The 16,986-nt window shown below is 37.8% G+C and overlaps 1 protein-coding gene across 6 annotated transcripts in view; it reads right to left on the bottom strand.

The window, feature by feature from the left end:
* The window catches only part of PATJ (PATJ crumbs cell polarity complex component), a 159,336-nt gene that overhangs the window by 88,252 nt on the left and 54,098 nt on the right, over positions 1-16,986 (bottom strand). For all 6 annotated transcript variants that reach the window (XM_062581767.1, XM_062581762.1, XM_062581764.1 and 3 more), the window contains 10 exons: positions 16,569-16,778; positions 15,535-15,651; positions 12,774-13,151; positions 11,594-11,714; positions 9,706-9,859; positions 8,326-8,397; positions 7,815-7,992; positions 6,806-6,916; positions 4,844-4,912; positions 260-371 (listed from right to left, as the gene is read on the bottom strand). In XM_062581767.1, coding sequence (XP_062437751.1) covers positions 260-371; positions 4,844-4,912; positions 6,806-6,916; positions 7,815-7,992; positions 8,326-8,397; positions 9,706-9,859; positions 11,594-11,714; positions 12,774-13,151; positions 15,535-15,651; positions 16,569-16,778 — 1,522 coding nt within the window. The remainder of the gene's footprint in view (positions 1-259; positions 372-4,843; positions 4,913-6,805; positions 6,917-7,814; positions 7,993-8,325; positions 8,398-9,705; positions 9,860-11,593; positions 11,715-12,773; positions 13,152-15,534; positions 15,652-16,568; positions 16,779-16,986) is intronic.

Here is a 16,986-nt window from a genome sequence, read left to right on the forward strand (position 1 = left end):
CCTCCAGTCCCCTGCTTAGACCTTCTTAGATTGACATTAAATTAAGCCATTTTTACATCTCTTCAGAAGAGAAAAGCTATCTAAGCCTGGCTGGGAAAAGATGATCATCTAAATTACAAAAGAGTAGCCGTCAGTAAGAACAAATTCGCAGACCATCTCTTATTGCCATGCTGAGCACTATGTCCAAAATACAAACACTAAATGGCAGCCACGTTTTCCACATAGCCTGACAGCGCTCCATAAACGCAACGCTACTTACTCTCCGCACAATCTTCCTCCTCTTCATCCACATTAGCTTCCTCTGGGTGCAGTCTTTCGAGTGCTCTATACGGAGGCGGCAGTTTCATTGGAGGTGGAGCCCCATACTTTCTCTAATGGATTTAGAGTAAAATAGTTACATGCTTTGTATCCTCCATATAGAAGAAAAAAATCGTATTTTTCCTTCTGTCTTAAAATATTTACATGCATACACAGAGGATAATTGCAACGCTAAAGTCTGCAGCATAGGCTTTTTATGCAAGAAATCAGAACAAAAAGTGACACTGAGTATAGAAAAAATATAGTAGTATGTGCATATTTTCTTATTGATAAAATATTTGTATATCATTGTAAACATACAAGAATGAACATTAATCAAGGCATAAAAATAAACACTAAATTATAACTCATTTCTCATTAGAGACTTTAAACACTTCAAAATTAAAATTTTCTGATACTGCCGGAAGTCAGCAAACCTTTAAAATAGAAAATAAACCTTAAAACTTCTTACTGTTTCTACAGGAATATTTACATTTAGCATGTCATCTACATTTTGGTTTAAATTTAAAAATGAATTTGAATTAGAACTTATAATAAAATTCTATTACCTCACATATATACAGGCAGCTCCTATAATGATGCATATAGCGACGCATATCAGGCATAAAGAACCAGCTCTGAATATACTGAAAACAGAAGCTCGTTCATCCAAGCAACTGTTTTTATATCTCAGAGTAACTGGATCGTGCCTTAGCTGGCTACACGATTTTTCTAAATTATGTTCAATTGTATCCCATACTACCACACCACTAATAGCAAGATGCACTTTAGAGAGGGAGCCGTGAGTACAATATGCCATTAGAACAGCCTGAATGCTTGCAGCGAATTTCTTCTGTAACTGGGAAATAGGATTCAAACCTGGAATAAGGTTTTCCACTGTGTACAATGAAAACCGAGCCTAAATTTGTATATAATATTTGAAGCAGCAAATTGTAATGCAAGCTATGTACAAAATTGTGTGAGATAATATGATTTCCATCATTCTGCCAATTTAAAATTTATTACAGCAAAGTGCTACACTGAGGACAAGCATAAGAGTAATAAAACAGAAGAACTGCAGCCAATCTGTAGCAACAGCGTTTAATAAGAGCGCTTTGAGACATGACAGCTAATTTCCCCACGGTAAACGACACACCAACGAGCCTCCGCTTTCATTGCTCAGCGCAGGGAGAACGGGACAAACTCTGGAAGGTCCGAGAAGCGCCGCGTGGAAGTCATCGCCCAAATTACCGAGTAGGTGCAGGCGGACCACTGCAATCCTGCGCTCAGTTGCCTACGACAACTCAGTTTTGCTATAATTCCTTAATAACTTGGAGCCAAATTTGTTGGCCCTTTGGCTTTTCAAAACCTTAAATATTTCTTAGAAAGTCTGGGGGAAATTATATAAGACACCTAAGCTTATCCAGCAGCTTGCCACTGCTCAAAGCGACAGATTTCTCTCGCCCACTGAAAATCCAGACAAGTAAATTGCTGTTTTTGGGTGAATCTGCAACAGAGAGAGCACTGTGCTATGCTTTTAAAAACTCTAGAATCACTCTCAGAGTCTCCATTTCCCACATAGATCTTTACTGGTCTAAGCTATAGGCAAAAAACAAGTTTATCCCCCAATGTGCCAATTTTCATAAGAATTATCCTAAAAGTTTCTGACCATAAACGCACAGAAGTCAATGAGAACCTAGTCGTATTGATTTTAGTGGGCTCAGAACCTGTTTGATAAAAGAGAAAAGCTTAAAAAAAAATTTTTGAGTGCACTATATAAAAAATTCTAACTCCTTCTAGATTTCACTTTCAATTAGAGTTACATATATATAATATAAACAGTCACACTGGCAAAGTCCCACTCTAGCAGAAATGCTAAATACTGAGTTTCTTTTCCATCAGATGTCAGATGTCTAAGAAAATGAAGTATTTAGTTGGGGGGGGGGGGGAAGGAAGAAAAGAAGAAAAGAAAAAGGCCTGACACATGCAAACTCCAGATTCAAATGGTGGAAGAACAAGTTCTCTAATTTACTTGCTCTGCAGAACAGAAAAATCAACAGAATCTTTCCTGTGAATCCACATCTACTGAAACTTCTTCATTACACAAAATTTCAGATTACGATTTCTGTACAAACGTTAAGTACTTTGTTTATAAACTGTTCTTTACTTTGATTTTTATGGAGTGGTACCATGCTACCTCTATTTTTAAAGAAGAGAGAACATCAGCAGAAGAACTAAATTCATAGAAGCATTATTTTTCTTGAACTTGATATTGTGAAATATCTTGCTGCTTTTTAAGCTTAAGTTATTCTGACTTGCATGCTCAGCAGAGTTGAGCACAAAATTAGTTTTATTTAAAAATGCATTCTTTGAGTACAAAATGAAGGGAAAGGAATGTGAAAAATTCTTTCCCTAGATCCAAATAGATATAGTCTGTCAAAGACTAAAATATCAGCTAGAAAGTGTCAGAAGGGAATAAAAGGAAATAACATATGGCAGGACATGGGGAACTTTCTACTTTAGGACCTTAAGGACAAGAACGTTCACACACCACTGCAAAGGAACTAGTATTCACTATTTTCGTTTAAAAATTAAGAATGAAGGGAAATAAAAGAAAAATCATTTATAGAGTAATTTTTTTAAGGGCAAGCTGGGACAGGACCAAAGTGAATGTACCCACTTTGCATAAAATCTATCACATCTTTTTTTTTCTTAATGTAAAAATTACATTCCAACAGTGTCACCTAATTTCATAATGCTCTGGTTGCTCTGCCTCCATGGTTTGATTTACAATTCTCTCTAGTCAGGCGAGAGGCTCCGCACCCACTCTACCTATGCAGTATCTTTAGAGATTCCTCAGCCAACACTGGAGGACAGAAATTAAAAGTGAATGGTACCTAACTGTTTTGCATTCCCCCATTTAAGGCAGCAGAGTACTCCACTACACCAGGTTTTGTATTAACATAGTTTCTTCCAACACAAAAGCAAAAACGCTTTTTACATAGCCAAACAGCAAAATACCTTTAATATCTAGTTTATCCACAAGAAGCTCAATTGTTTTAAGTTACTTTTATACAAATGACTTCAAGTGATGACTTTAAAACAAACTGATCATGAGAGGAGGATAAATACCAAAAAATAAGAGAGAAAACCTGCAGTATTGAAAAGATAATTCATCATGCAGAAAGCAGCAGATTTTCCAGTTGGATATGGCTTCTTTCAAACCACACTCTTTTGTGACACTTTGAAGACTGGACTCGAAATATCAGTGATTTCCCATAGGAACGCAGGCTAGTAATCCACTAATAGCAACCCTTTCTAACTCAGAGCTGTCCCTACTGTAGCACAGTATGACTGCTTTGTGAATTAATGTTCAAAGCTAAAAAGGAGCTACATATTTATGCACTGAAGCTCTTCAATATTCCACCCACTAGTTTACAGCACCAATAGATGAAAAAGGTTTGAAAAAGATTAAGCTCACTCTTTAACCTCCTAACACTATAGAATGCAACACACTGGAGTCCTAGAGATTAAAGGCAGCACATTGCAAGTGGATGAGCGCTTTTTAGATTAGAAATATAGATAACAAAACCAAGAAAAGGGGATTGTAACTGCTTCATTATAACTATTATCCACTGGCATAAAAGCATGACTTCAACACCTTTCTTGATTTTTTGGAATAAGTGAGCCTCATAGCTTCTGAAGCTGACAGGAGCTGAAAGGAGGCTTACAGAAACTTTCTGAAGCAAGAGGGCCTTCTGAGTTTGCCAGCAAACGACAGAGAACCGAGTGAGTTCAAACAAAATGTTCATTCTGGACAAAAGATATCATCCACCCTAGTTCTGTTCTCTCCTCCTTCAGTTCTGACGCACCCAAAAGTACCTGGCCCACCGTGATCAACGCCGTTCCCAGAAACGAGCTACACAGCAAAATACCTAGGCCCTTCGAGCAGTCTGTCGGAGAGTGAGAAATTACATGTTTCCCTTACTGCAGAGTAACTAAAACAAATACAGTGGTTTAGACTGAACAGATTCTTTATTTTTAAATCAGCCATGAAGTTTTTAGAAAGTTACTGTACAGTAATTGCTAACCCTTTAGTAAGCCAACTACAGACCACTTGGTCATTTCCTTGTTTAACACAGCAATGGGAAACATAAAAGACTCGCCTGATTTAATTATCCTATAACATGATTTTACTGAACTTCAGTCAGCTCCACTTTAAGGATATTAGTTGCGTACATGTTACTGTTTTTCTGTCGAGCAAGGGGAATCAATTTGCCTCCAAACTGATCAAAACAGATACTTTCAGAGATGCCAGTGAAGAGCTGCAAGGGCTGCACAGTTACAGCAGCCAGGGGAGACCCAAAAGACATTTCTCATAACCTTGCCTTGGATTTGGCAAAAATTGAACCAGAGAGATTTCAATGAAACACTTCAAACTTAACTTCAGACTTCAAAAAAAGGTTTAACATCCATTTATAACACAAGTTCTTATACCATTTGATTTAATAAAACTTAGATACAGCATTCAAATGAAAATAAATACCTTCTCATTCTTATTTTCTTTGTCTGCATCCTGAACTTTGCTCCCCTTAGGCTGCACAGCAGAAACTGCCTGAAAAATGTATATGTTGCACATATTAAGAAGAAAATTACAGGAGCAAAGCAAACATACAAAAGTTAAGTAATGACAACAATAAAGATTCCCATCACACTCTTCATTTCACTCAGTGTAGAAGGGCATTACAATGCAGTCTTTGAATTACTTGCTTTTATGGAAATTACAAACATTCAGTATTTCTTTTAGTGCTCACTGTTTGATGTCTGGCCTCCTCTCTCCATTCAATAAAATACTAGATTGAAGTCAACAGTATGGATTTACATATTTGATACAGAATTCAATATGGACTTCTGAGTAAGTGTCAATTCTTTAATTATTCAAAGCTGAATAATAGGTTTTAGAAAGTGAACATCAAATAAGCAAGTACAACACTTATATTTTTAAATATTCTTATTGCTCAAAAAGGTACATTGTAGGTACAAAATTGTACAATAGTAAGATGTTATTTGAAAAGAAAATATAAGATAGTAGTTTACTGCAATAACACTTAAAACAAAACTATAAAAACATATTTGTAGAATGATTAATTGAAAATGATCATGTGGCAGTCTAAAGCCAACAGCCGAAATTACTGAAACAACAGCTGAACTGCAAGCAGCCTGGAGATCCCATGTGAAATAGTTTCTGTACCAACCTTAGTACTTTAAATTCCTAACAAATACCTCAATCTCCATCTGTTTACCTACAGAGGCAGGAAAGAGACTCATGTCCCCGCAGATAAACACCAAATAAAAAAGTACGTGCTGAGCCACCACATAATATTCCTCCTTCGTGTTCTTTATCCTTGCAAGGGGAAAGGAAACATCTACTCTTAATGCATTTTCATTACTGCTGGTGCTGGACACAGTTGAATCTCAAAGATGCCAGGAGAACCTATAAGAAGTACTCAAATAGGAGTACAGGAGTACAGAGGTTTATTTTAGAACTTGTTTGGGGTCATAAGATTAGGCCATACAAAAGGAAAGAGGAACCTGGGTTCCTTCTACATCACAGAATGCAAAAGACTCCCACTCCTTTAGCAGCATCCTATTTTGGTTAAGTGGGAGCTGAGAGTGCTTAGCACTGCTGAAACTCTGATCCTGTGTTACTGGAAACTCAGCATTCTTACAGTGAAACACCTAAATACCAAGTGTTCCAGCTTTCCAAGAAAAGTAAGGTTCAGAGAAGCAGCAGAACACTCGAGTGTTCTGGCACTTTTTTTTTTTGGATCTTCTTTTCTGTGAAAGAGTCAAATACAGAAAGAAAGCCAACTCAGATAGCACCACAGCGATTTTTGCTGTCCCTGCCTGTGTAAACCTCCTCCCCAGCTTAGCAGGTGGAAGTCATAACAGACTTCCTGGAGCACAGGAAAAATAATGAACATTGTGTGCCAGATTTGTCTGCATTTGTCAAAAAAGTCTTCTCTCAGGTCTACTAAGTAACTTCTCAGTTTATACCAAAAGCACAAAGAAGTCTTGTATCTTTTGTGTACTCCAAGACATGGAGTATGTCTTCTCTTACTACAGGGCTAGCAGGTTTCTGGCCTTGAAGACAAAGGCATGCCTAAATCTTAGATGTAGCTTGCTTCCAAACTACTACTGCCAGTACCTTTCGCTATACAGTTGAATTAGATTTTTAGAGCATATTTTTAGTTACAAAATACAAATTAAAATACACAAGGTCAGAGTCAATTACACATGTGGGAGACCTAGATTACCACCTATTCAATAGATATACACTATTAGATTTACATCAGACCAAAAAAATAATTGTGTGATCCACAAGCAGAAACTGTCAGAAAGGATGAATACAAAATAGAAAAGTCTTTCTGAAAGAAATTTAGCCAAGTTAAAGAGGTATATTACATATTTATTAAGTTTTGTAAAGTAAAAATAGGAAAAAACTCACTTTTGGCATGTTGGACAAACTCTGAACGACAAACACAACAGGATTTCCTGCATTCTTGATAGTTTCTACTGCTTCCTCATGTGTGGCGTTTTGCAAGTCTACCCCAGAGACCTAACAAACAATTTATTTTTATTAGGCAGTTTATTTCTTGCACAGAGTCATTACAAGAGGTTGCATACATTCACAGATTAGTGTATCACAGGAAGGTGCTAAAAGTACTCAAGAGAAATTATTTTAAAAGTATTTTTCTATGATGCTTTAAGAAAAAGCATCTTTCTTAGTATTAACAGTTAAAGACAGGCCACATGTTTCCGAAAGCAATTTTTCTAGATAAAAACATAAGGAACAAGACTGTCAGAGAATGTTAGATACAACACCCCTCTTTCAGGTTTTGCATGTTTATAAGATGAATCTGGTTTGAAACTGTTCTTCAAAATACCACAGGCAAACAAAGAACACATGCAAGCACAGCACCATCAGCTTGGGAATTCCAGATTCAGAAGTATTAGTTTGGAGTACAGTGACTGAAAATCAACATCGAGCCAGAGCTGACAGGATGTACAGAAACGGTATTCTCCCCTGAGGCATCTGCTGGAATTGGGGATTTCCCTTAAATAGTAGTTAACCAGACCATTAACTACTCCAAATTAACACACTCCAAGTAACAGCCCAAATTTCAGTATGAAGAAAGAGTCTATGCAGACAATGTCACTTTATAGAAATTAGCTATTCATTTACGTGGCAAGAATAGTCTTTTATTTTTTCGTTTAAGCATTCGATATCAGGACCTATCTTTTCTTAAATAAACAAGAGAATCTTAAAAACTCTCTGTATTCAGATCTTAAATGACAAGCACAGGAGGGATTTAATTCTGGTTTTCTAGACACGCTGTCATACAATACTTCATGAAGTAGTGGTAGTATTCCCCCCCCCCTCCACCGCCTTGCCCCAAGCTATCTTAGTCAATCTTTATTTCTTAAAATAAAAAGGTAGGCCTATCTGCCTTTACCTCAAGTATTTTATCTCCAGTTTTTAAAGCCTTTGTTCTTCCTGCTGGGCTGTCTTCCAAGACGTGTTTGATAAAGATCCCTTTAAGTTCCTCTCCATTCTTCAGGCGCTTTATGACAGTCTGTCCACCAACAATACTGATTCCAAGAGACACATGAGGGTCTCGAAAGATCTCAACACTGGAAAATGCATGCAATAGTTTAATAGCTTGAAATAGCTTTCTAAGCTATTAAATGCAAAGCCTTAAACAAACGAAAGAAGATTTAACAGTAAACGGATAAAGGCAGATACCTAAGAATGCTCTCAACAGAGGTGTTTTTTATCCTAAGCAGACCTCACCCCACACAAATAACAAAATTATGCTGCCAACGCAAGACCACTGCCCTTCCAATAAGCTCTTATTTTAGAGGAAGTCAGGGTAAACCGGAAGGTTTAGAAGTAAATGAACTCAGTCTCTTTCACAGAAGAAAAGACATAGGGTAAATGGGAAATAGGTAACTATATCAACATACGTCCGTGGTGGTCCCCAATGGCTGAAGTTGGGAGTTTCTTCTCCTTCTCCTTCTTCTCTCTCAGGTAATTCACTAATTGAAGGCAGAGGGCAGGGAGGAATAAAAAAATAAAAAAGTCACCACATCTGCCAGGTCACAATTCCGCACATTTTGTGTCTGGCAGTATGAGAGCAATGCCTCCTCATACTACCCAATTTAAATCAAATGTCAGACTAGATAGGATTTTTTTTATATTTAAGTTCAAATGTACATAACAAATGCTCCAGAAACAAACATGACAGGCAGAAAAAAATTATAACTTGCTGTGATACACAAATCCCCACTACTTTAACTCATTCTAAATGGCTATTCAAGCCATTTACGTTTACTTACTGATTAATATGCTATGATTCTTCTATCCAGAGTGATATACTCATAATAAAGCCAGTCCAGCTGATTGGAAAGCCAAACATGATAGAATTGGGGAAATAGATTCTGTGCAGTACACTAAACACCCCAAACCAAAGTGGTAATTAAACTTTTGTACTATATATTACTCACCTATTCAAGGAATAGGAAATACGAAATCACAGAAGAAGCTTTGAACAACACACCTTTGCACAAATTTTCTACAGATCCTGAGACCTGTAAATACTGCCCGCACATTGCTAAAACAAAGCAGGATGTTGTGCTGGAGAAATAATCTCCTCTCTTTATTCATTGAGCTGCTTTCACTCAGCGGGAAAATTACACATGAACTAGAGAAGCACTGAGGATGAGTCAACAGGCCTCAAAAGCAAATCCACTACCCACTCATCGACTATTTGGCCAGGGGAATTATGGGATGCTTGACAGATGTGGCAAATATTTATTACCATCCCAGTTCAAGGTTTCTCAGAAACACTGGCAAGATATAATTTTTCCTGCATAGGCCTATGGGCCACAAGTAAACTGCCCATTCCAAAACGATGAGAGGGGAAAAACAAAGGAAAAGGGAAAAACAAGAGGACAGTGCTGTGATAAGGAGTTAAGGGCAGCTCTGACCAGTAATGATTGATGCTGCTGGTATCTGCAACCTCCCTCTCCTCTACACACCACATCCCTTCTTCTGGCTCTCCAAACATCTTGGCCTAAGTGAAATGGGTGACAGAGCCGTTGGCATTTTTCTGTCCCGGCATTTAGGGAAAAGAAACATGGCAAGTAAAGATTCAATACAACCTGCAAAATTCAGCTCCTTGGGTAGAATTCAGAGAACTGGCCGCTACCTATGTATGTACTGCAGCTTCACACAGCTTTTCACAACTGGTCAGTTAAGTAAAGCAGGAATACAGTTAAGTAAAGTAAGAATAAAACAGAGTATAACTGAAAATTATCTGAAAAATGAAAATCCTTCCTCCATACCTGCACAATGCTATTCGAGGCTGAGGTAAGGCAGTAACTCTCCCAGATTCCTGATTCTTAGAAAAAGTACAATTCTCCTCTTTTAGTTCCTTTTCAATAGCTTCCAGATCAACAGTAAGCACAGGTACCTTTGAGTCAGTCTGAAGCTTTGTACCTGAAGAAAAGGTGCAGATGTGAACATCTGTTTCTTCTGTTCCTGCACCTGGCAAATATCGTCCTTGGAAATAAGTCCCTTAGCTCACTATGTTCCAAATGTGGATGTTGCAGGATGATCAAGAGACTTAGAAAAATATAAAACATATCTTTTTGAAGGAAATTTAAATGACATCTTGCTTCTGACATATCTTCTGACATACATAGTCAAGCAGTAACAGAAAACACAAATCTTTGTGGAACTGAGATAAGCTTAGATAGAGCAGAGATGTTCCTCACAAAAACACACAATCAGAAGCATTGAACTCATTCTTCATGCAAAGGGAATAGTGCAAGCAAATCTCTACTTCAGCATGAAAGCCCATCACACTGGGGAAAATGAATGTCATTTTGGTGCCATAAATATCAACATTAATTAAGCCACCACAGCTCCTTGTCAGAGTCATTAGTCTACCCATGTGGCTTACACAATGTTGGCTGTAAAAGACTTGGGTGACAAAATGGAAAAACCCAACCTGTTTCTTCCCAACAAGCAAGTGCTATCTCAGGCAGGTTTATAAATTAGTCCCCCGATAATGTACCATATTCCAACCATCAATTTGGGGAAAAATTAATTAGGCCCTGAAGAAATATCTCAAATCATGTATGCCAATGTATCACCAATCCAGACCAGATATGAAGAAAATGCTTGTTAAAACTTCCACCCCAGCCCCTTCTCCCTCCCTCTCCAAGGAATCGCTTGCAGCATTTCAGTGAGCTGTTGCCACTCGTATTGCCTGACCAGGTTGCTCTCTACCCCAACTGAGGCAGCCTGCAGAAAGCCAAAACTCAGGTAGTGATACAGGCCTAGAGGACTGGTTCGGACCCAGTGAGGAAAAACCCTGCACACAGCAACAAAAATCTCACTGCCTTGAGAGGCAGCATGGAAACCAAAAAGACAAATTCTTCATGTCTGTTTAAGCAAAAGCCAGATCAGTGGAGGTGCTCACGAAATATCTCCACAGAGCAGACTGATGTAGGCTGTGAGTTGCTGTTTCCTGGGCTGCCGTGAAACTAAAGAGGTTGTTGGAGTGTCTCACACTACAAGCAGGCCCACAGGTTGCTCTGGATCTCCTCCAAAAAGCAAGATCCACAGAATTACTGACCGAACTCAGCATTCTTGACACACGCAAGCTCTCTAGCCATCTGAAGGAGATGCTTTGCTCCTGAGCACAGATTACAAAAACAAGATACAGTGTAATCACCTGTTCACTTGTAAATGCTGGTTGAGGTAACATCACCCTGTGAGCCTGTAACATTCCCCTGCCTCCCCCTTCTCTCCCCTCCTTTAAAAAAAATAATTTAATTTAATTTTATTTGTGAAAGCCTATAAAATCAGCAGTCAAATGTGGTGAAGGCAAATTCCTGACAGAAATTTTAGGCATGAGTTATTTTACTCATGTGTGTAGTCCACTGAGGACATAGCTACACAGACAACACTGATTCTCTAGTAGCAGGACAAAGCAAATCCTTTCAGCTGCACTTTCCATATTCCTCTGACAATGGTAGGGAAATAATTGGCGGCAGAAGCAAGATCATGAAGCTGGAATCTATTTGAGGTTAGACTGCCCTGAGTCTGCAGAACTCTTCATTTGAGTATTACATCATTCAAAAGATTGAACACAAATTTGTGTTTTGGTAAAAAGTTAAATTTTGTAAACATGGAATTAAAACATATGAAAAGCTTCTTACAAACCTAAATCCATCTTGTTTTTTGTTCCTGGATGGATCATTTCAGTATCAAATATGCCTTTCTGATAACTGCCGTCTGCTGTGGTTCCAGAAGATTGTGAACTTATACTCCCATTTTCTTCATACTTCATGAACAAGAAAAAGTAATTAAAGTTAGAAAGCACTGGTATTTACATAGCAGTATTTGACATAAACTTTCATTTTAGAGCAAACATTCAGATTTTCTAAGCTACATTCATATTTATTTATTCAGATAACTACGGAATACTAACTGTTCATTTAGGCAATATACTAAAGAGAAGTGTGAAAAATATTTTTGCACTCTCTATATATACATAGTTTTTGTTTTGTGACCTTTTGCACTCTCTCTCTCTCTCTATATATATATATATATGCACACACAATATATAGACAATCCTGAAATTCTGATGGTGGCTGTGATTTTAAATCCATTTTCATTTCTGTTTCTTCATATAAAAGCATACATCTCAGAAGCTGTTCCACAGAAGGTCATTATCATCACTTTTTTGTTTGAAAAGTGAATGAATAAAGACTCAGTAGGAAAAAAAGAAAAAGAAGAAATCTCAGACCACTCGAGAATGTATAAATAAGAGTTTGGCAATATCCCCAAAGCTATCTTTGTTTCTACTCCTTTATCCACCAGTATGCTTTTTACAATTGCTTCCCCCATATCATTTTGTGCTCAACTGCAGTATCATCTGATTCAAGGAATTGATCAGGATTGAAAATAAGGAGGAAAAGAGGGAGCTTTTTTCACTATCTTTGCTGCTGAAGCTCCTGGATTATTAAAACTGTGACCTAACCTTCTGCTATTACCAAAACACACCAAATTAGTACAGCTTGCAAAAAGGAAATGAGTCAGAAGTTAGAGATGGGAAAGAGGACCCAACAGTACAGGATGTCTGTAAATATGCCAATTGCGTATCATTCAAACACTTAAATATATAGACACAAAGTAACAGAAAGAACCTTCCCTAATGTTACAACAGGACTGACTACTTGTAAAACAGTAATCAAAATACAAATCTACACAAAAGAAGTTTGAAGGTACCAAGATCTCATCTAGTATTTACACACAAGAAGCTCATTACGGAATTTAGATCTTGATATGTAGGTCGTCATTGTCAGAATATAGCATGGGGACACCCCACAGTATTCCTTACCATCTGCTCTTTACTGAATGGATATTCCAGGGACTGTTTTCGACTGAAGCGAACACCAGTTCTTAAGTCTTGTATGGTATTTGTCTCAAGTTTCTTTGCCCATTGCTCTGTAGAGGTGAGGTCCCTCTCTGAAGCTGCCTTCTGCCCACTCGATGATGTATCATATTGCAGGAAGTCAGAATCCACTTCATATTCGTCATCTACCAGCATTTCCCGTTCTTCATCTACTTCTTCTGTTCTAGGTTTCAGAAATTCATGCATTTCCCAAGACTCCCTCTCATACTCTGTATCATTTTGAGGAAGCTGAAATGACCTTCCTAAATCCAAACCTGGCTCATCAACAAGCTCTTCTTCAAAAGGTGTTTCATCCCTGAAGCCCTGCACAAAACGTTACAGTAATATAATTTTATATTCTAGTTCTTTCTAACTCTTTTGAAGCTCTGTTTTAGGTTAGGCCCATATTAAAGTTATGTCTCAATTGTTAAATCGAAAATCTTCCACCTTTTACATTTTACTAGAAGTACAGATCAAGGCACAACAGAACCAAAAGAAAAGGTCTTCCAATCCACTCCCCAAGAGATTCTAGGATTGCCCAACAGTTCTAGGATTTGTCCCCTTCCTCCCCAATTTCCCGTGCTCTGTTCTCCTAAACTGAGAGAGCTGCTATTAACTAGCTCATGTGCAAGTCCAACTACAGCTCAACTCTGCACAGGTGTTTCCAAAATGTTACACCTTGCACAGCCACCCAAAAGCCTGCCAAGCACATAAAGCTTTCCTTTGCTTAAGGCCACCAATATGTACTCCCAAACCTGCCCTTTGAGGCACTGAGAGCCCAAGCACTGAAATAAAGCTACACATTCAAGGGTACTGAATGCAAGTGTTTTTCTTCCTCCATTCTGCCCCTTCCCAGACTCCCCAAGGTGCTTCATTCTTTCTGATCCTTAGTGCCAGGATCCTATTTTGTCAGGTTTGTACAAATACTGAACAAAACTTCCAAGCACTGCCAAAAAGTGCTCGCAGTTCAAATGAGAAGTGGGAGAGAAAACAGTAGACAGACAAGAGCATAAAGAATGCAAAAACACTAGTCGGGCATGAGCACAGAACACTGAAAAAAATGTGATAATTTCTGGATTGCTAAAGGCATTAAATATTCCTTTAATGCATCTCCCAGTCTTCTGAAAAAAATACCCAGTCTGAAGAGACTCATTCTCTAACTTTACTTCATTTCATGTCACTTCAGCAGTGTCATTCTCTGAGCACTGTGCTTTTGTGAGCAGCACCAACTTCAGCGTTGTATAAAGGAGTTGACTTAGCTCAGAAACCACACAGCAATTTCTATTACCCTTCTCCTGATACAGTACTTAGGTATGGGTAATTGCAGACTGCTGCACTGCAGTAGCAGATGCTACCAATGGCGTGGGGAATACCACAAATATAACAGTAAAGTCTACTACTGTATTCCTGTTTTTTTCTATTTAGCCGTCTTTTGTCAGCACTACAGCACAACATAACAGTGCAAGCCATCACGACACACCATTATTGGCTCTTATATGAGCAGATAAGATAACAAACAGATAGAATTGTTATACCATCTCTCTAAGTTATTATCAGAGCCATCATATATAAGGTAAAACACATGCAAGCAAATACCTCTACTTGTATTTTATATAAATTGATCATTCTAGTTTCCACATTCACCAGGTCTTTAAGACGAAACACTCTGTTGAAAAAAATACTTAAAATAATAGCATTAATTTTATATTATGAAGCAGAGAAGGAATTTGGGCTGGCAGAGGACTAACTGCTCTGTCAGGGACACCCCCTAGGCACCTGGTAAACAACAAAATCCATTCTGCATCATGAAAATCAGTGAAGATCACGGCCATGCTAATTTCTACATAGGATATCCACCTCTACTACATCATTCCGCTTCTCTTCGTGGTTCCAATCTATTGTTTCAGTATTAAAGATAGGTTCGTGTTTAAAAACAGATGGATGGGTTTTAGAAGTTTAAGAATATGGAAATTTAAAATTTATTTTTATTACTGTGCTGTAGTTCTGCATGATCTTTTACTGATTTTCAGTCTAAAATCAATATGAATAAATTCATGTTTGCAAAGCAGATGAGAGCAGATGGAAATTCAAAAACATTCACATTTCTCTCATCCTATACAGATCAGTATTGCAATAATACTGCCTATTACCCTAATATCTGAGCTTCTCGCTACCTTTAGTGCCTTAGCCTCACACAATAAACAGAATTATTACTCAAAAAATATGAAAGAGAAGAATAGAGAAAGAGATTAAAGAAATTACTCAAGAGCACATAGCAAGTCTATGAAGAAGAACAGATTTCAAGCTTGCATTATACACTGGAATTTTTGTCTTCATTACAAGTGTTCTGCTTCCACATTTTACTTTCTTCCAAAAGCCGAATGAAAAAATTACAATCACTAATAATGTAGCACTCCTATTTCATATCCAAGGTATTTTAACAATATAATAAATTTGATAAGGCAGCCCAAGAACTGTACTGGTAAGTACTATGCATGTGCTTGGTGTTCACAATATAATTAGCATACAGTTAGCTGTTAGAGCCTACTTTAAATGGAAATCTTAACCAGACTGCCAAGTTCATCACAGAATCAAAACCAACTCTCATCCAAAACAGAAGTCTTATCTGAAGATGACACTTTTTCTGACTTTAAAACTTCATTTGCTGCCCCTATAAACTTAAGCTGAACCAAAAAAGTAACCAAACCTGTGGTGCTTCAAGTATTATTGAGAAATTACTATCTACTGGTTCTGGATGTTCAGTGTTAGTTTTAGTATTGTTGGGATCCACACTGTACACGATCTCTTCCTCTTTGCTTTCTCCCTGAAAAACACAATCAAAAATGATGAGTCAGGAACACACACACACACACACACAAAATCCCACATTTTTCAAAAAACTAGAGAGGCAACAGTTGGAAAAGAGGAGAAAAATTACAGAACAGTAAAAAAGAAAGGTCCCAGAAATGGAGAAGGTGAAGAGAACAGCTTTTATTCTTTTAAGATACTAGTACACATATAATAAAAATAAAGAGATGTGTAGGAGAGGGAGACAAATACAAGGGTATGAACAATGAAATAATTTTTTTTAAAAAGGAAAGAATACATTTAACAGCCTTTCTGCATTCCTATTTCACCACTCCTTTATCAGTTTAAATTACAAGCACTTTCTATTAGATGGTGCTTTGCTTTAATTAATTTTGCCTGGGTGCCCTTGATGAACAATGAAGCACTGTTCTCAGGTAAACTACCTGCTCCAAAGCCCTGAATCCAGAAAAATGAAATTCTACTTGAATTTACAGTCTTGACTTCAAACAGATTAAGTTTCTTTGATGTCAGTGGAACTTAAACAAGTGCTTCGCACCATTTTAAACAGAAATGGACTTTGGCATATATTTAACTGATTTGCCAAACTGCTGGAACCACATTACAACCATGCATTGGGCCAGTGCACATCCAATTTGCTCAGACACGTCTTCTGATCCCATTTGAGCATTCTTTCAGGAGGACTTTGAGAATACTGGTTTTGCGGTCAGACCTTTTGGACATACAGTTGCCCACTCTGAAATGTTTAACAGCTATCCAGAGTTTCTGGACACGTTTGAGGCATATGCACTGCAACTTTGCTGTTTTCCACATGCACACACATTTCTGTCCTGAATTTCCCAGAAAAGAAAATACAGTAACCATGTCTAGAGATATTACAGAATGAGACGGAAAAAACTTAAAATCAGTCCTTACCACCAAAGGTTTGCAGATTCCAAGAGAAACTGTACCTGGCGGCACAGATTTCAACACTTCCACTGCCTCTGCTAAAGTGGCACTGTCCAAAGATTTGTCATTTACAAATACCAAGCGGTCACCTGGTAAAAGCTCCCCTCCACGTTCAGCTACTCCACCTGCCACCAAAGAGCTGATCACAATGGCTGTTCTTGTCGGATCTAAGGGATCCTGGAAAAAGAAAAACAGTAAGGAAAAAAAAAAGCAGCACCCCAAACAAAAAGATGGTTTATTTATTTTGACATATACAGAGTAGTTAAATATGTTCCTTGTCTTATGTTACCAAACCGAATCTTGCTAAGATATTCAAAAGGACAGTCTGCTAACACAGTCAAGCCTTATAGCCTTATAAAAGGAAGGTTTGCAGTAGGAAGATACT

This window comes from Rhea pennata, chromosome 8, assembly GCF_028389875.1.
Source record: "Rhea pennata isolate bPtePen1 chromosome 8, bPtePen1.pri, whole genome shotgun sequence".
Taxonomy (NCBI): Eukaryota; Metazoa; Chordata; class Aves; order Rheiformes; family Rheidae; genus Rhea; species Rhea pennata.